The 27,069-nt window shown below is 41.8% G+C and overlaps 1 protein-coding gene across 33 annotated transcripts in view; it reads right to left on the bottom strand.

Moving 5' to 3' along the window:
• Nucleotides 1–27,069, bottom strand: part of NFASC (neurofascin) — a 180,941-nt gene that overhangs the window by 52,800 nt on the left and 101,072 nt on the right. For 19 of the 33 annotated variants that reach the window (XM_053393248.1, XM_053393246.1, XM_053393252.1 and 16 more), the window contains 15 exons: nucleotides 22,649–22,760; nucleotides 21,349–21,533; nucleotides 19,556–19,687; nucleotides 18,704–18,847; nucleotides 18,189–18,300; nucleotides 17,757–17,923; nucleotides 15,744–15,891; nucleotides 14,252–14,376; nucleotides 12,506–12,541; nucleotides 11,532–11,633; nucleotides 11,199–11,396; nucleotides 9,842–9,912; nucleotides 8,261–8,489; nucleotides 3,282–3,397; nucleotides 1,010–1,214 (listed from right to left, as the gene is read on the bottom strand). In XM_053393248.1, coding sequence (XP_053249223.1) covers nucleotides 1,010–1,214; nucleotides 3,282–3,397; nucleotides 8,261–8,489; nucleotides 9,842–9,912; nucleotides 11,199–11,396; nucleotides 11,532–11,633; nucleotides 12,506–12,541; nucleotides 14,252–14,376; nucleotides 15,744–15,891; nucleotides 17,757–17,923; nucleotides 18,189–18,300; nucleotides 18,704–18,847; nucleotides 19,556–19,687; nucleotides 21,349–21,533; nucleotides 22,649–22,760 — 2,082 coding nt within the window. Of the gene's footprint in view, nucleotides 1–1,009; nucleotides 1,215–3,281; nucleotides 3,398–8,260; nucleotides 8,490–9,841; nucleotides 9,913–11,198; nucleotides 11,397–11,531; nucleotides 11,634–12,505; nucleotides 12,542–14,251; nucleotides 14,377–15,743; nucleotides 15,892–17,756; nucleotides 17,924–18,188; nucleotides 18,301–18,703; nucleotides 18,848–19,555; nucleotides 19,688–21,348; nucleotides 21,534–22,648; nucleotides 22,774–27,069 lie in introns of all 33 variants that reach the window. The other 14 variants (XM_053393255.1, XM_053393253.1, XM_053393260.1 and 11 more) reach the window with 4 other exon arrangements.

Raw genomic sequence — 27,069 nt, 5'->3', positions numbered from 1 at the left:
AGTGCACTCAAGCAGTGGACCCAGTTCAAGCTTCTGTGTGATACATATAAATGCACAATTTGGCTCACTAGCAAGGCAGAAAGCAGATTTCATTCAATCCAGTTACCAAAACCAGCAACAGCTGGGGGGGGGGACCCCAGGATTTCATTTTCTAAAAATTACAACTGGAATGAATTCTTGGAAGAATCTTCAAGAACAAAGATATCTGTCTGGTGTGCAATTCTGTGGTTTTAAGTATCTCTAGAATTATAAAGGCGCTGGTGCTTATCAGTCAAAGCATGGTCCATTAGAGTGATATGAGATGGCAACTGTAAACATTAAAGAAGCTTTCACTGCTAGTTATGAGAACTGATGAAAAGCTATTGATCTAGCTGTGAAAGCAAATACAGGCAGTACTCTCAATTCTACCATAAAATCCATCCTTGAGTATGTTAAGAATCAGATGGAATTTGTAGAGTTAGGTAGTAATTGCAACATAAAACCCTTCCATAGATCATACTGCCATGTGCGGCAATGGATCTCATGACTGTTCCAATTTTACAGAATAAAGCTAAGAGAGACTTGTCTGAGAATGCTTAAGAGGACAAACAGTATAGCTAGAAGTAAAACCTGGTGTCAAAAGTCAGTGCATCGTGCTCTGCCTAACTCACCAATTTCAGTTAGTTTCCTTGTGCATTCATTTGTCTATCATAATCTATTATGTATTGTGAGTCTGAAGCTGGTAAAAAACAATCCCATGAATCAGAACAGCCTCAGTCCTTAGGGCTTCACTGTGTTGACTTTTGCCTTGCTCCACACTGCAGGAGCACACAGTAATCTGGCAGCTGAAGCCAGCCTAACTATTCATTTCAAGTGGAAAATCCTTTTTGAAGTCTTTATCAGGACTGATGACGTAGAACCTAAGGAACTCTAAGGCTCTCAATAAGACCGTGTTCTGTTCTACTTTCTTATTTCACACATAAAAGGATGGGATTCTGCCAAGCTGGGCCAATATTATGCAGAGACCTACCTCCTTCAGGCATTGTGAACTCCAGAGTTTCACTTCGAGGCCCATCTCCTCTCCCGTTGACTACAACCATCTCCAGTTTGTAGTTGCTGTAAGGAAACAGTCGGGACACTATGCCCCGTGTCCGGTCTCCAGTAAAACCCATAGACTGCTTTTTCTTAGAGACCCATAGATTCTTCAGCAAACTACTTTCTCTCCAGAAGTAGGCCTTCAAGAAACATGCAAGGTGAGTGATGTTTTCCCCATCTGAGTGTTAACTGGATTTCAAGGACAAAGTCACTATGGATCTTCTTCCACACAAGGATTAGTTCGATCTCATCAACCATTCCACAGGAGAGGAGGAAGTCAATACTGTTTATTGCTCATTTTACAGATGGGGAGACTGAGACATATGGAAGCTGACTCTTGGTCAAGACCATTTAGGCAGATTATGCAGTGGCTATCAAAGAACTGCCCCCTCAGCAAAGACCAGGCTTCTAGGCTTCAAACTGCAGTCTTCCCTCATCTCTCACTGATTATTATTATTATTATTAGCAGCAGTAGTAGTAGTAGGATGAAATTTTAATTTGTCAAGAATCACTCATGGCCATATATATATATATAAAACCAGACTCCAGTACAGAGGCAGAAATAAAACAAAATATACCCTATGAATGAAAATTCTCAGAGCTGAGAAATGTGCAAATGCTTCAAATATATTTTATTATTTATTTTATTTATTAGATTTATATCCCACCCCTTATCCAAAGATCCCAGGGCAGTGATATAACTCAATTTTGAAAGAAAGTATTTCACTGCTGATTTGTGTGAATTTTTGCTTGCTTTCTGTTTGCTAAGACAGAAAACAGAGAGAGAAAAAACATGAACTTGAGGACAGAACATGTTTGGCTTTCTGGAGACATTTTTTATTATCCCTGAGCACAATCCTTGAATTCTGACTAGGCCGAAACAGAACTTTAGTGTATTGATTAATGACATGCTAAATACACACTGGGGATGACACAGAAGTCAGGGGAAACTGCTCTAGGAGCTGATTTTCTTAACCACATTAAAAACAGTTTGTTGGTTTTGTTTTGTAAGCAGAAAGACCTCATAAGATAGCAGCTACTTGGAATTCTCTGTTTCCAACTGACTGCGCAATAACTGGATGTTCACAACTAGGGGTGCTTCCAGACAGGCTGTTCATTCAGAAAAAATATATATGTTATCTCACACTTTCTAGTACAATTACTCTGTTACTTTACTCACTGAAAAAGAAAAGTAATTGACAAGTGTTCTAAAAAGTATGGAGTAACAGCCACTATCCAGCAACCTTGTAGAACCTCCATACAAACATATCAGCATGAATGCTCAATGAACACCTGGTCTAGAAGTTCCCTAGAGATGTCTAGAATGTATAGTGTGTACTTTGGATATGATTGGCTAGGAAGGTACCTGATGTGTTGCCCTATGCATGATCAGAATGTTACATGGCTTCTAATGCTTATGGGACGCACATTTTTGACTTCCAAATGGTAGAAAAATATCTCTCAATAGCACAACTTTAGAACATGAAATAGAACAGGTTAAAAAAATGTGCCAGTCCATAAGAATGGAGAATCTAAATTGTAATAAACGCAAAGATCAAATTTATTTTTGCACATAATGTAAAGTCTTTGAAATGAAGACTTTTTTTGCTTTCAGTTCAAGGCTAAGTACAAACTCATGATTTTGAATCAGGAAGAAGCCAATTAACATTCAAAAGATCAAAACAGGCTTTCTTCAAAATAGGGGATGAAGAATTGCTAAAATCGAACTTGGATTGGATTCCCTATTGAAAAAGAGCAATTAAAAAAAATGCTTTGTCTCTCTGGTCTCCCTTCCTCATTCCCCCAGCCCTACCCCCCCCCAAGCAACCCTTCAAAACAAATCACAGAATTATTTTTTTGGTGGATTCTTGGACGGAAACCACAATTGGCACACTAATTTAAAACTGCTTAAATTTCAAGGAAAAGGCTAGTCTCCTTGTCTAAACTCTTTGAAGTGGGTGGAGAGGATATATACAACTGGTAATAATATTTTGGTTTCTGTATGCCCTTACACCTGTACTTTATCACCCGCCCACCAACACAACTGCAAATACTTATTGTCTACATAATAATAGTCTTCAATGCCATTTTAGCAATTTCTGGGTGTTTCATGTCATCTCCATTGTGTAAAAGACAATGTAACCATCAGTCATCATTAGTGTTGGGTGTTAGCCACATTAATGTGATTGGGTTTGGGTTTTGCTCACTCTGTATTCCTTAAGTTGTCCCTGGACGGTTTCCGGGTACACTCTACTCCATTGCAGGCTGATTGCTGTGCTGTTTACAACTTTGAGTCTAATATCAGTGGGAGCGGCCTTAGGATCTAAGTTGCCAAGAATAAAGCAAAGCAGATATTAAGCATACACAGAAATTTGAAGAAAATCCCCATTTCCCTCCCTTGATGCTACAGTGGTTTACCCAAAGAAAATCATGTAAACAGGAGGCTGCTCTTAAACATTGCTGCCATCATGTGGAGATATAAAGCAATTTCAAGTGCACATTTTTGACAAGCGTTTGCATGATGGCATGATCCATTCTACTCTGGTGCCAGTTTCCTGTATTTCTCACATTTCTCTTTTCTGCCTACCTCACCAGTGCACTCACAATGTTACAGTTCACCTGACAAACAGAAAACTGGCAACTCTAGAGATTTATACAAATGCCTTTTAAATTCAGAGGTGTTTGATTCACAACAAATCAAGTTCATGCTGTACCCATAAAATCATTTACAACTGAAAGTCCCCACAAGCAGTAGTAAGCAATTTCAGATGGAGAAATGCCCATTTAAGAGGAGAACACCTCACAGCAAAGGCGAGCAGCAGGTCTTAAATTTCAGCTTCAGAACTGTCTCTTTGAGAGAGATTTGCAGAATATTGATATGGCAAATATTTCCATAGGAACCGATGAGGTAAATTTCTTTATCCAGCTGTTGTTAACCCAGAGAAAAGTTACTCCTGTTGCAGGGAATAAGTGCAGAAACATTTTGTCCATAGCTTTAAGGAGAGTTGGTGGCCTGACAGAGACATATTTGACTCCAGGTGTTGTTGAGCTGCAACTCCCTTTACCCTTGACCATTAAAAGCATTGAGATGGGCTGATGCAGTTCAATAACACACCTGGAAGGTACCATGTCGGATACTAGTGGTTTAGACACTTGCTGCTTCTCTCGGCACTTCTGTTCAAACAGATTTTACTGATTGATTTTTTAAACAATCCCAAACCCGCCCCCGCTGCAAAACCTGTTTATAAGATAGAACAGTGGGAAAATATACATGCCATGAACAACCAAGCTTGTTTCATATCACTCAGCGCCATAAAAACAAACAAACCCCACAAAACCACTCTGCCCTAAGTAAAAGGTGATTAAAAAGGTTTCCAGGGAAGCGTTTGGCCTATTGACTGCTTAGTTACCTACAATCAGAATTTGAAAATGCCTGCATTGTACTACTTTTACAGGAGTTATAAAGTTCTTTACTTTATCTCATTGGTAAAATAGATTTTACTCGTTCAGTTACTACATCCGTTGTAGCTTCTTATTGTTCAAAATACCAATGCAGTTTATTGCCTTGCTTGTTACTCATTTCCTTTTTTCCCCTTTTTAAAAAAGTGCTTTCCTCTTTAAACAGCAAGGAAGCTACCCCAGCAGGATGAGAGGCTTCCTGGTAAGCAGGCTGGCTGGGCTACAGAGCAGATGGGAGGAAAAACCTGCTTATGTATTTTCCCATTCCCTGAGGACAGGATATGATACTCAGGCCAAGGAGGAGGGAAACAGCTGTTGCTGGAAAGTGTTTCCTGTGGCTGAACACCATGTGGTGGGGGACAGCTGATTTGCTCTTACTGCCCCTTCCTCCAGGGCTGGGTAGAGCCAAGATAATAGCAAAAAGTGTAGATAACAAGAGACAAAACAAAATGAAACAAGTCTACCACGCAACTGACTGGATGCAAGTTTACATACAATGTATCTGGATAATTTGAGAAGAGCACTTCAGTTTGCAGTGAACATAGGGCTGCCATATCCGGGAAATAGCGTCCAGACGGAATTTACAAAAATCAGAAAAAATGTGCAGGGAAAGCCGGCTATATGGCAACCCATTCTTTTTGGTGGTGAATTTCTTTAAAAATAGCTCAAAAACTTCAACTTTTTTGGGGAGATTTTGGGAAAAAACAACAAACTCAACAATTTTGCCCCACCCCCAGCTCAACAACTTTTGTATCAGGATTTTCACTTTCTGAAATATGACAACCCTAAGTGAACAGTTACATTTTAATTGGAAGAAAACCCAGACACCATGCTGTATTTCTTTCTGCAGACTACTAAGTAGAGGATGGTGGCATTTCTTCATCTTCCCCCCTCCCTGCCCCCTTGTGAACTGCAGCCATGAAGGATATGCACAACTGAAAACATCATCAACAGCATCAGTTTACCCATTTTCTCACCTTCCCCACTGCAAATGGTTAATTAATTAACACAGCATTGATGTGTGAACTAGTTGTGATTTCTGGTGCAGCAAAATTTTACTATAAAATAGATTCCCCACTCCCATTTACACACTGTGACCTTACATACAACCTGGAAGGAAGGGTTGCTCTACTTATTAATAGGAATAGAAGTGAATTCTGTGATCTTTCAAGCTGATGGAAGCTTTGATACGCAAGCAATTTTTGAGAGGTTGGCTACGCTGTCCTTGGTCCTGAAAAAACAAGTCATTCATAGTTGCATGCAACTGTTACTTAGCTTTATTTTGCAAAGCAAAAAAGGAGCGGCCACAGTCCTTTTCTGCCACAGTCCTTTTCTTCCCATTGTACTGCAGCACTTTTTCTTTCTTACATCCCTCCTTTCCTACCTCATCTTCTCCCCTCCCCCACTTACTTCGCCTTTCTATTTCTTTGTTGTTGCAAGTTATTTTTTACGTTGTTAATCTGTATCTATACAAAATTACACAGAAAAAATCATTTTAAGAAGAGCACGTGGAAGTGTATGACACCATTATTTGCCTTGCTTTGCTAGAGCCTTCTGAACACAATCCACAAGGTGATTTTGACCAAGAAGGCCTGTAAGAACCTAGAGCAGGCTTCCTCAACCTCGGCCCTCCAGATGTTTTGAGACTACAATTCCCATAATCCCTGACCACTGGTCCTGCTAGCTAGGGATCATGGGAGTTGTAGGCCAAAAACATCTGGAGGGCCGAGGTTGAGGAAGCCTGACCTAGAGTAAAGATGCTAACAAGATTGTGGCATGACACAGTAAAGAGGCAATCCCTAAAATCAACTGAGATTTCTTCATAAACCAGGTTTGTACATATTGACTTGACAAGCAGGGCATTCTAGATTGATCCCTCTCTCTTTACGCCCTGGTAGAACATAGTAGAATATACCTGACCTCCCTAGATACTCACCCAATTTTCAGGAGGCATTCGAACCCCCTTTAACTTGGGTTGCCATTTAAAAAACAACCATTTCCTTCTGATTCTGATCATTAGATATCTACTTCTAAACCTTGTAACCTGACAGAGCCCTTGGCATGTGTTACACTGCTAATTCAAAGTGAATAATATATTTTTGAGAGTTGGCTTAGTCAGCAATTCTTTTAGATGATTGCTGGAGAACCACAATGACCAAAACAAGCATCACATATAGATTTAACTTCAATGCCTGGCAATCATTTTTGTGCCTTGTAGACCTATCTGGCAGCTGCTGAAGGGCATAATTCACTTGGTGACTATAGATTTTGTTTTGGGATATGATTTTAGAACAGGGGGAGACAACCTATGGGCCTCCAGATGTTGTTGGACTCCAATTCCCATCAGCCCCAGCCTGCCAGCGTATGACCAATGTTGAAGGATTCAAGTTGTAGTCCAGCAACGTTCTAAGGACCATAGGTTCTCCACCTCTGCTACAGAACATGGCAGCAGAGGATATGATTCATGTGTCACTTCTGAATTTTGTTATGGAATAATAAAAGGGGATTATAGTTTGAGGAGTCAGGTGAATTTCTTATGTTCCTGAGAATATTGGGAATAATTCCAGCATGAAACTTTCTTTAAGAATCATAAACTGTGGGAGCTAAAATCAGGCAGAGATCACCAGGCTGATGATCCGAGCACTGTAACTCTGAGCTCACTGCATGGTTGTATCCTAGAGTCTACTGGTTCTCAGCATGTCTGGGACTGCCGTACAGATAAGCGGACACCTGTTTCCAAGCTGACTTTAGAAATGATGCTGGCCATTGACCAAGACTCCCATGTAGGTTTGTTTGTGAATAAAACCGCTACCATATGGTGTGTTAACAGTCCCTATTCCCTCCACCAACAGCATGACTGCAAGGTACGAATGTTCAGAAGTCTCCGAATCATTTAAGTCTACATGATCAATGCTTCCTCCTCCCTTTTAAAACACAGCAAAAGAATGAACCTCCTGTGGAGCAATAAATATATGAAGTGAACAGGAGTAAAAGTTATAGAAGATGGATGCCTTTTAAAGGTGGAATGAAGCACTTCTACATTCCAGTGATTGTAATGGAAAAGGTTTAAGTCTATGCTTAACTCTCAGTGTAAAAGTGAATACGGATTTGAGCCCAAGTATTCACAATTTACATCCAACACTCTCTTGTATTTATCCATGTAACTTTTTATTTATATCCCCCTTCACATGAATGTTATTTATCTACTTACTTACTTACTTACTTACTTACTTACTTACTTACTTACCTTTGTTAGAGTCTGTTCTAGACCCGTAAGATGGAATAATATCTTTTTCTAACCTCAAAATGCTGAGGCAGCCTAGTAACTATATTGTCTGCTGCTGTTCTGCCTCTGATATAGTGTGTTATTCATTGTTGGCATGTTATGTTGCTTTTCGTGTGTGCTGTTAGCTTGCCTTGAATATTCTATCAATGCTTTAAATAAAGAAGATATGTGTGTTTTAAATAAATAAGAGATGGAAATATAAATCTTCAAGAAAAAGGAGTTAATTTGAAGTTCATGGGCATGCAAGCTAAATGGTCTGTTGGGGCACTCCAGAGACCTCTGAAGTTTCTACATGAGTGTTTCATTCTCCAGAGTGCCTCTCACTGGAATTCAATGCCTCCTGTTAACAGAGCCAATCACATAAGATCTTGGATTGCAAGACCGCCAGTGGTGGAGTCTTTTTTGGTACCCCAAACTCTTTACATCTATGAGAATACTCACAATCTTCCCCCGAGTAGCCAATGACGGTCTCAGGTTCCATAGCAACCCCATAGTCGTTTTTGGCCTGCACTTTGATCTCGTAGGGTGTATAGATGGGCGTCTGTGTGACAGTGAACTGGTTGGTGTCACCCTTTACCGTCCTGTTGTTCCAACTCTCCCGGGTGTCTCTTCTTCTCCATTTCACAATGTACTTGAGGTTGGGGCCGTAAACCTGGGTTGCATTTAGCGGCTTAAAGGATACACAAAAATTAAGAAATCCATTATTACTCTTGTTAACTTTGAACACCAGCTGCTATCCCTGCCACCTGAACAGTGTTTCTGTGACTCCAGAGGATACAGAATCATAGATGGATCTAAAAACAAACAGGACTAACAAGCCCATGGTGTCATAAGCTTTCATATGCTAGAGTCTACTTTATCAGATGCATGAAATGTTGCCCTCCATTGGCAGATTCTCCCTCCCTCCCTCTCTATGTGTGTTTTCGAGCTTTCTTCTTAGCCTTTATGGACTCTAGCCCACAAAAGCTTATACCCAAATATGCAGCTTGAGTATTTACTGTGTCACAGGACACTCTGTTTTCACTGCAGCAGACTATTCTGTGAACTGCCCTGAGACCTCACCTGGAGTACTGTGTCCAGTTCTGGGCACCACAGTTCAAGAAGGACACTGACAAACTGGAACGTGTCCAGAGGAGGGCAACCAAAATGGTCAAAGGCCTGGAAACGATGCCTTATGAGGAACGGCTAAGGGAGCTGGGCATGTTTAGCCTGGAGAAAAGGAGGTTAAGGGGTGATATGATAGCCATGTTCAAATATATAAAAGGATGTCACATAGAGGAGGGAGAAAGGTTGTTTTCTGCTGCTCCAGAGAAGCGGACACGGAGCAATGGATCCAAACTGCAGGAAAGAAGATTCCACCTAAACATTAGGAAGAACTTCCTGACAGTAAGAGCTGTTCGACAGTGGAATTTGCTGCCAAGGAGTGTGGTGGAGTCTCCTTCTTTGGAGGTCTTTAAGCAGAGGCTTGACAACCATATGTCAGGAGTGCTCTGATGGTGTTTCCTGCTTGGCAGGGGGTTGGACTCGATGGCCCTTGTGGTCTCTTCCAACTCTATGATTCTATGATTCTATTCTATTCTATGATTCTATGAGACCCCTGGGTAGAGGGCGGTATATAAATTCTAATAATAATAATAATCATCATCATCATCATCATCACTTTAGAGATAACAAATGCAAAATGCATCCAGGTAACTGCACAGTTTCCAATTATATGAATTGAACCAGCAACAAGTATATACATGGAGAGTTATTCTCTTGGACTTGCTGCAGGAATATTTGGACTGTTTGGCTTTGAGATATTGGATTGTGCATGCCATTATTATTTTGGCATTGTAAATATCATTTAAGTATTAGAAGGTGTTGAATTTTTTTTTGTACATTACTGTCAATGAATTTTTGTAAACCACATGCAGAGTTATTTAGCTTGTGATAAAATTTATTGCAGGAAAGGCCATGGAATGAAAACCTTGTATGCAAGAAAAGAATGTGCTATAAACAATAGCCCCCATGTTAACTCACCGTCCAGGATATCACCATGTTATTTTTGGCTGTTCCTGCTCCTTTAACTCCTGTGGGGTTAATTTCTGGACCTGAAATAAATTAAAACATGAAATTTGTTTTAAAGCATTGAATGCTACAACACAGCTACCGCAAGCTTTTCTATACCCTGCAATATTGCTAAAGGAATAATCTTTTTTTTTTCCCACATAGGAAGGCTAGAACACAAAGGGGAGACCCACATAAAGCCTCTGCCAAAAGGAAAGACCTATGCAATTGCTATGGTACTAAAAAAGCTATTTGCAAAGCAAACTTTTAAGGTTACTGTGACACTGGTGGTGTCAGTTGTTTAAAAAGCACTTAAAACAAAGATGGGGAAACTATGAAGGGACATTAACTCCCTCAAAAAAGTCAGTGTGGAGCAGCGGCTCATGCTGGTAAGGCTAGAGAGAAAGTGGTTACGGTGTACAGCACTACAGAGAATTCCCTCTATGTGTGCTACCCTTTCTCTCTCTCTCCTTCTGTGTTTCTATTAACACTGGCCTGAACTAATCAGCTGCAGAGGCTGCATGGAATTTGGTCAACGGCTGCTTATGGCCCATGAGGTCATGTTTCCCACCACATATTTAAACAAAGGGTTATGAGTAAATTAAGATGCACAAGAGCCTTACAACAGAAACATGCCTTCTTTGATGTTTTGTACAAAAAAAATATCAAAATCCAGCCCATCATTTCCCTAATTTGAGAAAAGTATTTATTTGTGAGGTTCCCCTTGCACTCCATGCACATCTACAGTCCAAAATCTTAAACTTAAAATACCAAGCCAGTACATATCTGTTAGGATCTCTGACAAAAGCCCATTAGCCTAAAGATACTTGGTCGACTCAGAAAAAGCTCAGGGCTGCTTCGTACATTACACCAGGGATGGGAGTTCTGTGGCCCTCCAGCTATTGTTGGACTTGACTCACATCCTCCCTAACTATTGGTGATGCTGGCTAGGGCTGATGGAGGTTGCAGCTTAGCAGCATCTGAATGGCTGCAGATTCCCTATCTCTGCATGACATGGATAAGATGCACCAAAAATGTTTTTATGTGTACACATTAAATGTAATGTAATGGGACAACATGATGAACAGGTGCATGGATATATTTCACAGGTACACTTTCCAGGGAACTGAGACTGGCCACTACTGCCTGATGAGAATACATGGTGACAAATATGGGCTACCTAAAAAGGTAACGCATGACACAATCCACATTCTTAGTGTCTCTCTCTTTTATCTGTCCTTGTTCTTGTGTACATTACAATTGCATAATCTTATGTAAGTGTTCTTTTCCTTTCAAATATACCCACCCACTCAAGTCAAATAGCACTTACGTGCCCCATTCGTATGGTATCGCTCAGAAGGCAAGCTGGGGTAACTGCTTCCTACTTCGTTCACAGCTATTACTCGGAACTGATAGTTGACGTAGGGTGCAAGGCGCAGGATGGCAGAGTTCACGCTTCCTGGGTAACGGGAATGGTTGTGCCAACTTCCAGGCTGGAATCTATCCTCTTCAAATTCCACAATGTAATCTAGAAGAGCAGAGTGTGAAGGCTTGCTAAAGTTGCGACATAATTATCGGCCAGCTGACTTTCAGAAAGGAAACCAAACCAAAGCAGCAACACTGTTCACCTGTAGGGTTTCAAAGTAGAGGAACAAGTGCTGACCTGTGATAGGGCTGTTGTTGTCGTCGCCAGGAATCCACGTCAACCGCACACTCCTTTCAGCGAGGTCAGTTAGTTCAAGATCACGAGGACGTTCAGGACGTGCTATCGGCAAAAGGATACATGTAAGGAGCAGGTGTCCCTCATGGGCTAGTCCACTCAAGAGTTGGTGCTTAATATCTTTGGGTATCATGACCACTGATTCTGGGACCTTGCAGCATGAAGCAGAGAGAACTCCACTAAGGCCATTTCCTCAGATGAAGAATAGCCAGTATTGCATTTGGGGACCTCTTGGACACAGAACACAGCCCTGCCTCCATTGATGGACTCAGATTAGGAATCAGCCTTGCAGAAGGCTACAAGATCAGGGAAGGCCCTTTAACAACTCAGCCAGCTCCTCTACATAGGTGGAACCAACCATGCAACAGGTCCTACCAGCCTTCAGTTGGCTTCTGGCCTCTGCTGGGACATCTTCATAAAGCTACCTTGGTAGGAGAGCACTTCAGACAACAGGGCTCACTTAGAACTATCCAAGGTTCTGTTTTTCTCTGCCCTCTTCGTAAGAGGGCCCTAACAGTTAATCCACATTCTTTGCAAAGACAGAGCTTTACAAAGAAGGAACATAAATACAATGAAGGGCAAAGGTCACCTTGCAAAAATAAAAAGGAGGGTGAGAAACACCTCCCATCACTTTTAGCATCAGCCCCCAAAATTCATCCATGCAGACTAGTTAAAATATTCTTCCTTTGCGGTAGGGGGCAACATCAACAACAATTTGTGCAGTAGAAATCAAGATCCCCTACCCCAATGAGGTCCAATTATCAGGGATATTTGTCATGAGGTTTGGGCCAGCCAAAGTTATCCAACTTTCAGAGGCACTTAAATTTCATACCAGTCATTGCAATGGTCAAGCAACAGTGTAAGAGAATGTAAAAATTAATAATAATCAAAGTGGTAAATGGATCAGTAGTGATTACCTTTGGGTAGGGTCATACGGTTAACAGAAGAAGGAGCTGCAAAAATAGATATTAGCTATTTAGATGGTTAGTTCAATTCTTAAGCACAACTTGTTGCAGGGATACAATGTGCAGTGGCTGTGCCAGGTTTCAAGAAGCCCTGGGCAAGATGACTTCCAGACCCTCCTCCACCACTGAAACACTTTGTCTTCCTCTACCAGGCGGCCCTAGTTGCTTCCCATCTTCTAAATGGTGAGAAGGGAATGGACAGAACCCTAGTTCTCTCTTTTGCTTGGAGGAGGGGAAAGAAAGGAACCTGTCTGTTACCTTCCTACAACCAGGAACGTTTAAAAGGGGGGGGGGGTGAAAGAATGGATATCCTCCCACAAATACAAAAATAAAAAGTAAAAAGGACTCATCCTCCCCATCCCTTAACAAGCAGCAGGAAAACAAATTAAGTTTATTCTCCTAGTCTTTTTTCAAACTTTTTTATAGAGGCTGATGGACGCTTTGGCTCCAACATACCTGACAATCTCTAAAATAACATTTTGGAAAAAAAGTTTGCTTAGTCGTGGCACTTCTTCCTTCTTGGGGTGGAAGCAGGCAACACGTAAAAAACACACACACACACAAAACAAAACAAAACAAAACAGCAGAGCAAACAAGCTGCTGCATTCAGAGCAAAGCTCTGGATAGTTTTATCTTTCTTTTTAATTTATCAGAGTGTTTATGGAGCCCACATGGAGACCAGAGGCACCTGGGTGGGTTCAACTGTCTAGAGCATTGCTCCAAAGGCAACTGTGCACCAAACCCTGCTGTAAGGGTTTCAAAAAAGAAGAGACAGGGACTACCATGGTGGTGCCCTTTGGGAGCACAGGGCACTTACCTTACCCTAAATCAGGCCATTGGTCCATCAAGCTCAGTTATGTCTGCACTAACTCACAGTGGCTTTCCAGGGTTTCTGGCAAGAGTCACTCCCTGGAGATGCCAGGAACTGAACCTGGAAGCTTCTGCATGCAAAGCAGATGCTCTACCATTGAGCTACAGTCCCTCCTCTTGCAGTTGTGTCCCATGGTCCAGCCCTATCAGCACCACTCACCACAAGGACCAGAGTACCAGCCTTCACTGAATTTTCTTGGAAAACAGGCCCTGCTATGCACCTAAATGTATTCCAGTTATCATCAGTGTTTCCCTAACTAGCTCACAGACAAGACCGAAACACAAAAGATGCAGAGTTGTTCAAAATGTTTGCTTAGGTGTCAGGGACTTCAACATCTGGACAAAACTCAAGTGTACTTCATTGACTTCAGATTAACCAAAGTCCTGTGGGCCCTGCCTGGTCACTTGCAACAAGGAATGGAAGGAACTGTCCATTTCATTTCTCTCAATTTCTCATCTTTCCAATTTTAAATTCAGCTTCCCACATTTCTGCAGCATTTTGTGACTTTTTTTTTTAATCCTCATGAAAATTAGCTACAGTTAGCAAGGTGCCCTGGTTAATCTTCAGATATCTGCTCAGAAAGACCACTGAAACCTTTTTGGGTAAGCTTTTACTTTAAAGACAATACAGGGTGTTAGAAATTGTTAAGAATAACATTCCAAATTCAAAGGAATTTGTTATATGTTTCATGACCATTGCACATAGTACCCTGTATGTGTTACTCTACAACACAGGAGAACAGGTATTAAAATCTGTCAAAATAAGCTGTCAGTCCCCCCATGGACCTCGTCTCAAGCTCTGTAAACTTAAAAGGAATATCAAGTTACCCAGAACAGTGAGATGGGCTCTGGCAGTGTCTCGATCTAATTCAGTGCTGGCAACACAGGTGTAATATCCTTGATCTTTTTCAGCCACTCCATATATCGTCAGGCCATCTTCTTCTTTCTTCATCCTTTCACAAAAGGAAAACATTAGAAATAAATATACACACAGTAAGAATAATCTGACCCCACAGCTTGCTTCAAGCAATGGCAGGACCAGCTGCAACAGCTATCTTGTGTATGTTTATTCACTTTTATTTTATTTAGTATACTTTTATGCTGCCCTGCATCTTATAATCTAAGGGCAGGTTACAAACAAAATGCAAACATAAGAGATAAAATATAAAATGATCTAGTACAACAATTTTACGTTCTGTAACATGGCAGGGTAAGAAAACAGTCTCTGACCTCTGGTGACAAAATCTTTGGCTGCAATTGAAACCCCCTTTGCAATGCCCTTCCATGTAACTGGGTAAAGGTGTCCGTCCACTGGCGCAGAACTCTCATTGCACCCACTGAACGTACAGGAGATGTACAGACAGAGGGATCCTCAACAGTGGTAGCCTTCAGAAAGCTCCAAAATATGGTGTTTTGGGGTAGGCTGAGCTAGCCCTGGATCTGCTAGATCTCAAGCTGGCTCTCCTGCTATAATTTACCAGCACTGGGCCATATCCAGGCCAGTTCCAGGCTGACACAACAATTTACATGCACCTCCACCTTCCAACCTGGCCAGTATGAGCAACCAGGCTAGAGATACGGCAGTAGCTCCACCTCTCTATCACACTTTGCTGCTGTCATCTAGACTTTAGATTCTCATGCAAAGCTTTTAATTTCCAGTAGGAGGTAAGAAACACACCCACTGTTATTTTCACTCAGTCTGCTACTTCTGTTGTATGCCAGAGTAAGCAATATTAACTGCAGCATAGAGACACCACCCCCAGGAACAATATGGCAACAATTGGCCATTCCAAGTTTATTTATACTGTAAGACACTAATTAACAAATTACATGGAAATAATATTATTCAGTATGGTAGAAGAGAGTGATTCTGGCTGGCTTTGGCAGCACAGCTACCTTATATAAAGTCAGACTATTTGTCCATCTACGGATGGGGGAACCTTTGGCCCTGCAGATGTTGTTGGATTCCAACTCCCATCAGCCCTAACCAGCTTGGCCAATGATCAGGGATGATGGGAGTTATAGTCCAACAACATCCAGAAGCCCACAGCTTCCTCATCCCTGATCTAGGTCAATATTGTCTACTCTGGTTGGCAACAGCTCTCCAGGGTCCTATCACTTATCACTTGATAATTTTACCTGGAGATGCCAGGGGCAGAACCTGGGACCTTAAAACTACGGTCCCCCTCCCTGGAGAAAAGACAGCAGTACAGCTTACCAACATAGCAAAAGGATTTATTCCTTCTTTGTGTCCTCTGGATACATAAAATGTTAACAACTTGAGAAACATACAGCCTATGAAAACGAAGACAGCACAGACCTGCTTCCAAAATAGAGAGGGGAATCATCCTTGAGCCAGGTGACCGTAAGTCTCAGCGTGGGGTCATGCCTAACCCGACACATTAGATGAACTGTGGAACCCTTCTTTGGCACAGCATCCTTTGGCCCATCTATGATCCTCGTTAGATCTGTGAAGTTATAAATCGTAAGAATGTAATTTTGGGGACTGTGCGAGTAGTCAGTCGAAGTCTAGTGGAAAGAAACCACAGTCACTTTGGGCAATGAGAAATAATTTGGTCAGATTGCAGAGTTCCTACAGATTTCTAGCTGCAATTCTTTTCCATACCCATAACTACACATTTAAGAGTGATCAATCCTGTAAATATTCTTTTATTCCATAGCAATGCCAACTTTTAATACACATGGTGGTGGTATCTGAGACGTGTACTTTTGTGCTATGGATCGATTTGATAAATGGCTGTTTTAGAGAAGCAAGTTACCGTATTTCTCCATGTATTGGATGAGGTTTTTTGACACAAAAATCATGTCAAAAAACTGGGGTTGTCCAATACACGGATAGTGGCATGGGGGGGAGAGATGCCGCTGCATACGGGGAGCGATCTGGGGGCACTGGCTGGTGGTGCACAGTTTCTCCTGATGCCGCTGCGCATGGGAAGCACTCCCTGGATCGTTTCCCACACACAGCGGCATGGGGGAAGATGCCCTCCAGCCAACTGGCTGGAGCGCAACTTCCCTTGATGCTGTTGTGCGTGGGAAACGATCTAGGGAGTGTTTCCTGCCTGCAGCTGCATGGGCAGAGAGGCTCAACAACTTTGGGCCATCTCCCCTCATTTTCTTAAAATTGAGTCCCCCCAAATAAGGGGGAGTCTTATATATGGGGGCATCTAATAGATGGAAAATTGCAGTATATCACAAATTCCAGTGGCAGGAACTGACCTAGTTTGGATAAGCTAGTTTGGATAAGCTGTTACAGATATGTACTTCTCCAATATATTCACTTACTCCCACTCTGCGGTCCCTTCAGAGTTCTCAGCATCTGCTTAGGGAGCCCCCAAAGGCAAGGAAGCCCAATGCTGGCAGAGTGTGTGACAGAGTGTGTCCCCTTTCAGCTCGCCGTCTCCATTTGTACCTCTTCTTTTATCCCACCCTTTCTCCTTACTCTCTATAATCTTTATACTTCCACCTCCTTCTCCTTCATTTCTATCTTTCCTTTACCCTACCCCCCTCCACTTAACGTATGTTGCAAGGATCTACTCATTAGGTGGTGAAACAGGGTCAAATGACAGATCCCTCCTGTCACTGGAGTGTGGTGCATGGTGTTGGGAGTCCATAGCATTCCCATCTCTGTGGCCAAAGCTAGATAGCCTCTGTATCTTCTCATAATGGAACAGGTAAGCAGGATGGGAAATGAACCAACTCACAGGACTTTTGGAAATTGTTGCTTAGCATTAGTTCAGGGGAGTCTATCAGCTACAACTCAGCAAGTGACAGAGGCCCATAGTTCATTTATTTCAGGAACACTCAATCAGTCACATCATAGCATGTATTGCTGCTTTCCCTCCTGGTTATACTTGAAGCTACCTTAAGACCCACTGAAGATCACAGCTTTTTAACCTTATGAGCATGAACCAAATACTGTATTTTTCGCCCCATGCTTCGGGCTGCAGGCTGCTGCCCGCAAGCCTTGCGAGCCCGGCAGGAACTCCCACCGGGCTCGCAAGGCTTGCGGACATCTGCGCGAAGCACGGGGCGCCCTCCGGAGCGCGCCCTGTGCTTCAGGCTGCAGGCTGCTGCCCGCAAGCCTTGCGAGCCCGACGGGCACTCCCGCGGGCTCCCAAGGCTTGCAGATAGCTTCCTGAAGCCTGCATTTGCCCCATAGGACGCACACACATTTCCCCTTCATTTTTGGAGGGGAAAAGGTGCGTCCTATAGGGCGAAAAAATATGGTATAGCATTCTTGTCATCAAAGGGTACCCAAGATCTACATTATCTGAAGGATGCTTGCTCTCTGCTTAAACAGAAGCCATCTTACCTTTTATTTCCAAACGAACCTGGTTCTGTGCTTTTCCCAGAAGATTGGTGGCTACACAGGTGTAAGTTCCTTGGTCTTCTTTCCGAGCCCTGATTATTTCCAAAGTCCCATTCTCGTGCACTATATAGTTGCCACCATGCAGCGTGCTTCCCTGGCCATTCTTAAACCTCACAACAACACAAGAGAACGCTTGTAAGAGAGGGAAGCAGAATAAAGGTGCAGATTGACTTCCAAGTTTGGGTACAGGATTGCAGAGAAAGTGAGCAATCCTCTGCTCAGTAGGCAGGTGGTTGAGATACATCCAAGATACATTCCTTTATGGCCATTTATCAATGAATTGAAACACATTTGATTCTAATAGAAATTCAATTGATTTTAAAAAAGATTATCTGTCCCAAACAGATGCTATGGCTTAATAATAAAAATCCTTACCATCGTAATGTGGGGATTGGGGATCCAAAGAATGGACAGTCAAGACGAGTCCGGTTGTTTAGAATTACTTTGATCAGCTGATTACGAGGGGCAAGGATCCGAGGAATAACATCTTTAAAAGAGATAGATAGATACATAGATAGCCTATAAAGGTAGTCAGAAATTTTCATTTGTTTTACAGAATATATTTCATTTCTAGCTTTACATTTTTGTTTATTTGGCTTTTGCTTATTGTTCTCATTAATGGATTTTTGTCCTGAATCCATTCTAGATGGGGTGTATGACACAATTAGCTTTGGAATGGAATAAATATATTCCTTTTGCCTATCAGTAACTGCCTACACATATAAGTAAACACCTTTGCCTTTCGTGAGTTAGATCAGTTGGCGTTCAAGGATGTTATGGTTTGCTAGGGAAATCGAAATAATGATTTCATGTTCACTTCAAAATAGTGCCTTCACTGACCCTCTATAATCGAAAGATGTCAAGAGCCCATTTGTCCATTCAATACTTACCCAGCACACTGACAAAGGCATTAGCCAGCAGGTACCCATGTTCATTAGAAGCATTGCATTGGTATACAGCACTGCTGCCACTTTGGATGTCCCGAAACATAACAGTGTCTCCCGTTACTTCACGGCTCGGGTTGGGAGTGGAACCTTTGAGAAAGACATAAACACAAGTGATACACAGTTTTTAGCCTTGCCATTAATAGGGCTCGGCTAATCTGCCAATTTTGGTTTCTCTCAGTTTCTTGTTTTCCCAAGTCTTCCATTTTCCACATCAGTTTGTGTCTTTTTTAAAGTCCTCATGAAAATTCATCAGAATTTAAGTGTGAATTTATTTTAATATACAGTACTGCATGTTTGTATGCAATTTTGCCCAATATACACATTTTTGCAAAGCCAAACATCTCGACGTGGAAATGATTTCCTTTTTTTGTGGTGCTTAAAGGCAGATCCCCAATATCATAATATAGTTCACTATGGGAATTAATGAATTTGTTCAGAATTCTGTCTTCCCTTTAAAAGATTATCATGACTGATGCTATGCATTGGCAGAGGAAGAGGAGTGTGGGGGGAATGCACTGCCCCCGGCAGCATGATCCCGGTGGGGTGCCAACGCGGCTGCCTCCCAGCCCGCGCTGGGCGCCACGCCCCGCAAGCGGTGTGCCATGCCCCTGGGATGCACGCCAGCCCCGCCCCATCTGCTCTCCGCCCCCCAGTGCCGGAGCATGAAGCTCCGCCACTGATGCTATGTATGGTCATCAGTTAAGATCACAGTTACTTGAAATTACAGCATTTCCTTCTCCACACCCATGAAATCAAGATACACATAAGCCATTATCTCATAACAGGTTTGCTTACTTTCTATAGGTTCTCCATTCACCAGCCACTGGATGGAAGGCTTGGGGTTACCATTGGCTCGGCAAACCAGTCTCCCATCCTCACCAGGAGCCAAAATAAGATTCTCTGGTTCATCCAACCAGTAAGGAGCAGCTTTAGAACAAGAGAGTGAGAGACACACACCAAAGTGTATTATAGCTATCTCAGCAAAGCTCCTTTTGTGTTCTTTCAGCATAGGCTATACTGATTAGTATATAAAAGTGACTGATAATCATCCTTTTAAATGCACCATCTCAAGAACAGCTAAACATGACCAGCATAGACATATAACAGCAGACACGATAAGCCTGTGTCAGTAACACTTAATAAAAATCCAGCAGCAGTAAGCAGCCAGGTTCATTTCCCACAAAGTATCAAAGCAATGTTTTCAGGCATTGTGGGAAACTTAAGTGGCCTCAAAGCACTGCCACCACCAGGCAAGGCTGGGGGACTCTGTCCCAGGAGGGGCTGACTAAAGGGCACTTTGCCCATGATCCCCTCAAACATGGAGCTTGCCTTGGTAGTTTGTAGCTTTATGGGAGGAAATCAGCACTTTGGTATAGGTTATAAAACAATTAAGGTCAAAATTGATGTCATTGCTGGAAATGTTTGGTTATTATTACTAAGTGGTTTTTTTGTGGATATTACACCTCCAGGATAAGATACAGCTAGGGTTCTTCTTATATAACACAGGGAGGATTCACATTACAGGTAGCAAAAGAGTACAGTGGTACCTCAGGTTACAAACACTTCAGGTTACAAACACTTCGGGTTACAGAATCCACTAACCCAGAAGTAGTACCTTGGATTAAGAACTTTGCCCCAGGATGAGAACAGAAATCGCACGGCAGTGGTGTGGCGGCGGGGGGAGGCCCCATTAGCTAAAGTGGTACCTCAGGTTAAGAACGGTTTCAGGTTAAAAACGGTCCTCTGGAACAAATTAAGTTTGTAACCAGAGGTACTACTGTACTGTTCTCATTCATGTAAATAAAAATTCCATTGTCTCTTTGCTGAAGACAGTCTTTTTTCGTATTGACAGGAACAGTAATGTTTTGGAGGCACAAATTAGATCAACCTGGTTTGAGGAAACATGCATCTCTCATAATGACAGAATGTTGCATAGGGGATGTATTCTCTCCCTAATGATATTAATGACTAAGTGTATTAAGTCTGAATGTTCATCTATGGAATAAAAATTCCTAGGTACATATATCAAGCATGTGAGAAATAAGAGTTATCTTGAATCCTTCTCCTTGACATCTAGTTTTCAGCATGCAGGTGTGTTTTTTTTAAAAAAAATGCAAGAACATTCCATCCTGAAATCTCCCACCTGCAGCCAAAGTACTACAGTTTCAACCTATAACCTGTCGCTCATGTTAATCAGAGAATGCTGTTATTGGGTGGCATATAAATGTGGCAGATAGATAAATAGCTCTTATTTCAGCAACAGGCTTCATGCAGTTTAAGAAAAATACTTCCTGAACATTTCCCATAAAACCAAACCAGCAATGACAGGCTTATGTTCTCTTCTGCAAAGTACAAGGAAGATATATGAGCCACAAGCTTAGATGGCAGAGGATTTCAATAGTTTAGCTAGAAGGGTGTGTATGAACGAAATATTTCTTATCTTTGGTTGCTACAGAGGAAGATTTCCCAGGTTAGCCTGATCCCATCCTTCTAGGGCAGAACACTCTGTTCTCCACAAATCCCTCCCAGGTGCCTTTTGATTTGCTAATTGGCAAAGGAATAAGAATGGTATAGTAAATATGACGTACCCTTCACTCTCACCGAGATTGTGTGGCGGCTAGTTCCCACTTTGTTGGAAGCTAAGCAGAAGTATTCCCCAGAATCTTCCTCAGAAACATTGGCAATATGAAGAGCCTTGTTGAAGTTCTCCAGCTTGGTCCTGCCTGCTGGGAGATCACCTCCTTTCTTGTGCCATACGATGTCTGGTGTTGGGCTACAGGAAAGAGGAGAATAGGGTTTGACATGAAGCCTCTCCCAACATGAAATGTACACTATAAAGGAATTCCCTGCAGCCCAGCTTCTTAATTTAAAGCTGGGGTTCTCACTTAGCATTCTCTCAAAATCCCAGACAAGCCCTGTCAAAGAGGTTGTGAGGATGTACCTTCACTGAAGAAAAACAATGATTTAATGCTTAAGTACATGCACGTACAAGATTCTGTGTTAAACCCCTGGTTTCTGTGGTAATAATATTTCAGGGAGCAGTTCAGGGAAAGACTTTGGTCTGAGAGAGCCTTGTAAGCCATTGACACTTGAGAATAGGCAATTATGGGTGGTATCCAACTAATGCGTGGTGTCAGTGCAAGGATTTATGTTTGTACAACAAAACTTTCCCCTTCTCTCCTTCCCCACTGCATACTCCCCCCACTCTGTTCTGGAGGGGGAATCCCTGGGACAGATGTGGGGTGGCATGGGGTAGGAGAAGGGGGAAGTGCCATTGCCCATCCTTGCATTGATGGCACCTGTTAGTTGTATAATAACTATTGAATCTGGCTTATGGGTCATATAAATTGCTTGAATGAAGCTTCCTACTGATAAACACTATTTTGTAGGTACAGGAGTTAATGTTGGCAGTATAAACTGTGATAACTGATCTCTACCGGTAGATCACTGGATGTCTGTGGTAGATCACTGGCTCCCCCCCAAAAAAGCTCAACAACATTGACCTGAACCCCCCAAAACAGGGCTTTCCTTCCTGCCAGTTTATAACTGTGAGTAGATCACAGTCTCTTGGGAGTTGGCCACCCCTGCCATATATTATCCCTGTACTGCTCTTGAAAAGCTCTCATAACCATAGATATTACTGTTGATGTTAACAACAGTCAAGCCACATCCCATTAAAATGAATGGATTTTAGTTTCCCATTGGAGCCACGTTATTTCACATCCTTAAAGGAGACGCTTTCTATTTGCTAACACTCCAATAAGGAGGAATCAACAGCCAGCTGTGATTTTACCCCCATGAAAATCTGCAGGAAACATAAGATCTAGACCAGGATGATAGAGACGTATGTGACACACCATGGTTCCCCTGATCCCAAGTGGTACGTACACTCCTGAGGCAATGCATTCCAGCAAGAGGTCCTCCCCTCTCAGCACCATCTGATTGCTTGAAGTCCCAATGGGGTACATGAAGCTGGGGTGCCTTTCTGTGATACCTCGGGCTGAAATCAGGACATAAGGGGGAAAAATACACACTTGTAAATCCTTCTTCTCTACAGAGCTACTGGAAATGAAAGACAACCAACAGCAGGAGACAGGATGTAAACATATCAAGAGGCACAGAAAACCAGAGTCTTTCCAACCCCACAGACTTGATGGGGAAGTCTTTGTAGCGGTTGAGGCAGATGCTGAAATGATAAATTGAAATGGAAATAACAGACAAGGGCAGGAAGGAGCAGGGAATGGCAAGAAGGAATGGTGATGTTCCAGACGGATCACTTTATTCATAGCAAGAACACGTCAATTTAAGTAAGATTTTGCATTTAACAATGTACACGCTTTGACTCTGAAAAGCAGCTCTAGTAAAATTATAGATTTCCATTTTTCTTCAAAATAAATTATGTCACTGCAGTCAATGGGCCTTGACAAGGATAAATGTAGCTGGACTGTTGTTTCTACTTGAGAGCGAATACAGAATGACTGTCATTTCTACATTATCAATTTCAGCTTGGTGAATTTGCTAGTACTAATTAGGGATGTTCTGGGGGAAGAAAAAATAAATGTGACAAACACAGAGTTTAGATCTTATGCACTAAATTACTTCTATCCTCTATAATTACTTTCTGTGATTTACCACTCCTGTATCTCTCAAAAATAGATTTATTTTGTAATGGACTAGTTTGGGTTACAAATGACTCCCGTACAAAATACACAAATTTTCTCTTCTGAACATAATAGTGTTGCCTACTAAGAAAGAGCACATAAATTTCAGTTGGATAGGAATGAAAATAACATAGTAGTGAAATATTTCAATATCTACAGGGCCTCATAATCCAAGACCCTTCTTCGTGTGCCTCCTCCATGAGAGGTCTGGAGGGTGGCAATATGAGATATAATATTAAAATTAAAATTATTATTTGTTTTTTATACTACCCTTCATCTGTAGATTTCATGGCAGTTTGCAGCATAAAAATACAAGATAAAAACAACAAATACATAATAAAAAAAAGAAAAGAACAAACCAGCACCCTCCCTAAAATAGATATAAATACAAGAAGGCTGCTCACATAGGATGTAAAAACACAGTACATAGACAGAGCTCTTTTCTGCACTAGGCAAACAATAGTGCAACATTTGCGCATTTAAATGAAAATTAACCCAGTAGCATGATGACATTACAATCTGTGTTAATGAATGGTGTCACAAGACATTATCACAATAATAATAATAACATAGTTATTCTGTGCTACTCAGTGTGGGGGCATCACTTTCAGGAGCTGGAGATTTCCATAGATGATGACACACACAGCCTGCAAAGGAGGGGAGCAAACATTTAAGGCAAGATGACTGACAAGACAAGTATAAGAACCATGGAAGTGTTAAAACACATAAACCAAAAAAGTACATGGAAGACTGAAAAAAACCCACCACAACAGTTTTCCATAAATACATGAAAGAAGTCTGCAAAGGAAACAGACTAACCACATGAATAAAACATAGAAGTGGGCAAAGGAGACATGATAGGCTGAAAGCAACAGAGGCAACAACAACAAAAAAGCAGGTTATTTTCCAGCTTGATGAAGCCACGTTAACAGTGCTCTTAAATGAGGTAAATGTCTGGCATTAGCCAAGAGATATTCAAGGCTAAAAGAGGAAGCAAATTATGGACTGGAGCTACTGGACTAAGATAAATGGATGCTGCAATGTAAGACATGTACTGAATGAATTGGTTTAGACAAATATTTCTACTACACTGATGAAAACTCCATCCTGAACCAGCAGTTCAGCAAGAGGCTATGGTCTGTTTATGGGCATGGGTGCTGAAGATCTCTCATATGTATAGGCAGGAAAGGAATGTAGGGTCAAGGATAAACGTCCGCAAAATTAAGTTCACCTGCAGGCTGAGCCTAAGGACTTCATTAGGAAAACCCGCAATTCAAACTTCCAGGCTTGTTCACAAGCCGCAGCAGCAACATATGAGATGACAATATATACACATATATATATATACATATATATATATATATATATATATATATATATATATATATATATATGTATGTGCAAGCATGTAGTTAATTAATTATTTGGTTAGTAGCATATCACTACAAAGTAAATAACTGATAGCATTTACAAGACATATTTCAGATTGCTTCACTGAACACTTACTTTGCGTAGAGACGAGACTTGGTTCAATCCCTAGCATCTCCAGAGATCTCTGGGAAAGACCCCTCTCTAAAGCCCTGGAGAGCACAGGGTCAACCCAGGGATTTCTAAGCTGGATGGACCAATGGTCCAACTCAGTATAAGGGAGTTTCCTAGATTCCTATGCAATGGTTGCTATGCTTGGAATCTTTAATGTAAATCTCCAGTAACAAAATGTCCTCTCACAAACCAAAGCTTACAAAAAAAAGAGGCACAGTTCACCAGGAACATCTCTGACATAAGCTTCTTTGAAACAAATGGGAATTTCACTAAGAACGAATGTTGCTGTTGTGCAACCCTTACTTATTTCCAAAGAGCCTGTGGAAGAGATGCTAACAGTTCATTATGCTGACCATCTTCAGATAGAACAGCTGTAGTGTGATCATTGACGCAAACACATAGAATATAATTGTCATGTACATGCAGGATGTGTCTTGGACAACTGGGATAATTTACTCTTTTAATCCTTTGAATATTAACAAACCATTAAAACACCACCACCACCAGGTTGAAGTGCTTTTCCTCAAATGCTTGTGGAAGAGCTTGCACCTGTGGTATAATAGGGAGGTAGGTTCTAGAGCAGTCCACATGCTTTTCTCCTTTTGCTAGAGGATGCACAAGTGGAACAGTATTTCACTTTTCTTGGGCAGCACTAGAATAAGACTGTCCTTCTATGAGCAGCATACACCTTCCCCATGAGGAAGGGCACCATTGGCGCTAACACCTTCTTCCAGATGTAATTCAAAGAATAAAACTGCACCACTGAGGCTGCTGAACCACTGCACAACTGAAGCTAGTCCTGTTTACCAACTGTGTCCCCCACCTCTTATTTTTTTTATCCCAGTGCAGTTGAGCAACATCAAATCACAGTGGTGGTCAACAAATTACAGGTCAATGCAGCTCCATGGCCATCTTAAGACCAAGGCACAAAGTAAAATAGTATATCTGGCTCTAGGAAGAACTGCTCTGCTAGAAAATCCTGCCTCTGGCTTGTTTATGACCAGTGGTTACCATAATGATACAACACCAAGTTTACTGTAGGGTACTCATACTGCCACATAATCATAATATCTCTGCTCCAATCTCTTCTGCCCTGTGCACACAACACTTTTGTTTCTGTGAGCTCCCTGTGAATCTGTCCTGGTTGCTGAAACAGACCCTGCAACACTGAAATAATGGAGTTCAGCTGGGCACTAGCTTTGCATCTATCACACCATGCAGGAGGCGCAGAGTTGTGCATAATCCCCTTAATCGGATTTACAAATGTGTAATAGGAAAAGATTATACATTACTAAATTTCAAGCTTCCGTATTATTAATATGCTCCTAGGAGTAAAATTATTCTAAGAAAGCTAGAAAAGTAAGGAATAGAGTATGAACAATATCAAAGAACAGAGCTCCTAATTTAATTTTATATATTACAATTTATTTTAATTAAAAAAATACTTTTGATGAAGTGTAGCTCAAACATTTGATACTGGGTCAGCGTTTTTCTGGATTAAAATGGAAACACTTCACTCTTACACCCAAAGACACACACACACACACACACACACACACACACACAGAGGCCGTGAGAGAGAGAGAGAGCACATTTCTCAATTAGTCCCCAGGTCAGTCAGCATGCATCCTTCTTGGAACTGTAGGATAGCGCAGTTATTATCATTCCCAATGGTCTCACCCTTCCCTAAGTCCAGTCACTCAGAGCTTAGGTATGGAACCATACTTTCTGGGAAACAGCAGTCATTAAGATCTCCTGTGTGCCACTTCATAGGGTACATGAGGGAATCCTGGTGCATCCTTGGTCCCCCTTCAAATGATGGTACTGTCTAAATACTGGCACGGGGAAGGGAAAATCAGTACTACTGCATTGGGCCGGTACATTCCAATGAGCACTGAACAATAGAAGCATTGAACCAAGTGTCCTAACTTCAAGCTGCACCTTGGTTCAGTAGCGGCTGGTGGTGTGTGAGCATGGCTGCATGACCTGGCATCCCAATGCTGCCTGTTGCTGCTGGTTACAGAGAGGGAGGGGACAAGGCAGTGGGGAGCTTGGCGCAGGAATGTCAGATTGGTGCGGTGCAATCCCAACATCAGAGCCAATCTC

Source organism: Podarcis raffonei, chromosome 6 (assembly GCF_027172205.1).
Source record: "Podarcis raffonei isolate rPodRaf1 chromosome 6, rPodRaf1.pri, whole genome shotgun sequence".
NCBI classification, from domain to species: Eukaryota; Metazoa; Chordata; class Lepidosauria; order Squamata; family Lacertidae; genus Podarcis; species Podarcis raffonei.
Note: the sequence above shows the minus strand (reverse complement) of the source record. Positions and strands in the feature narration are given on the sequence as shown.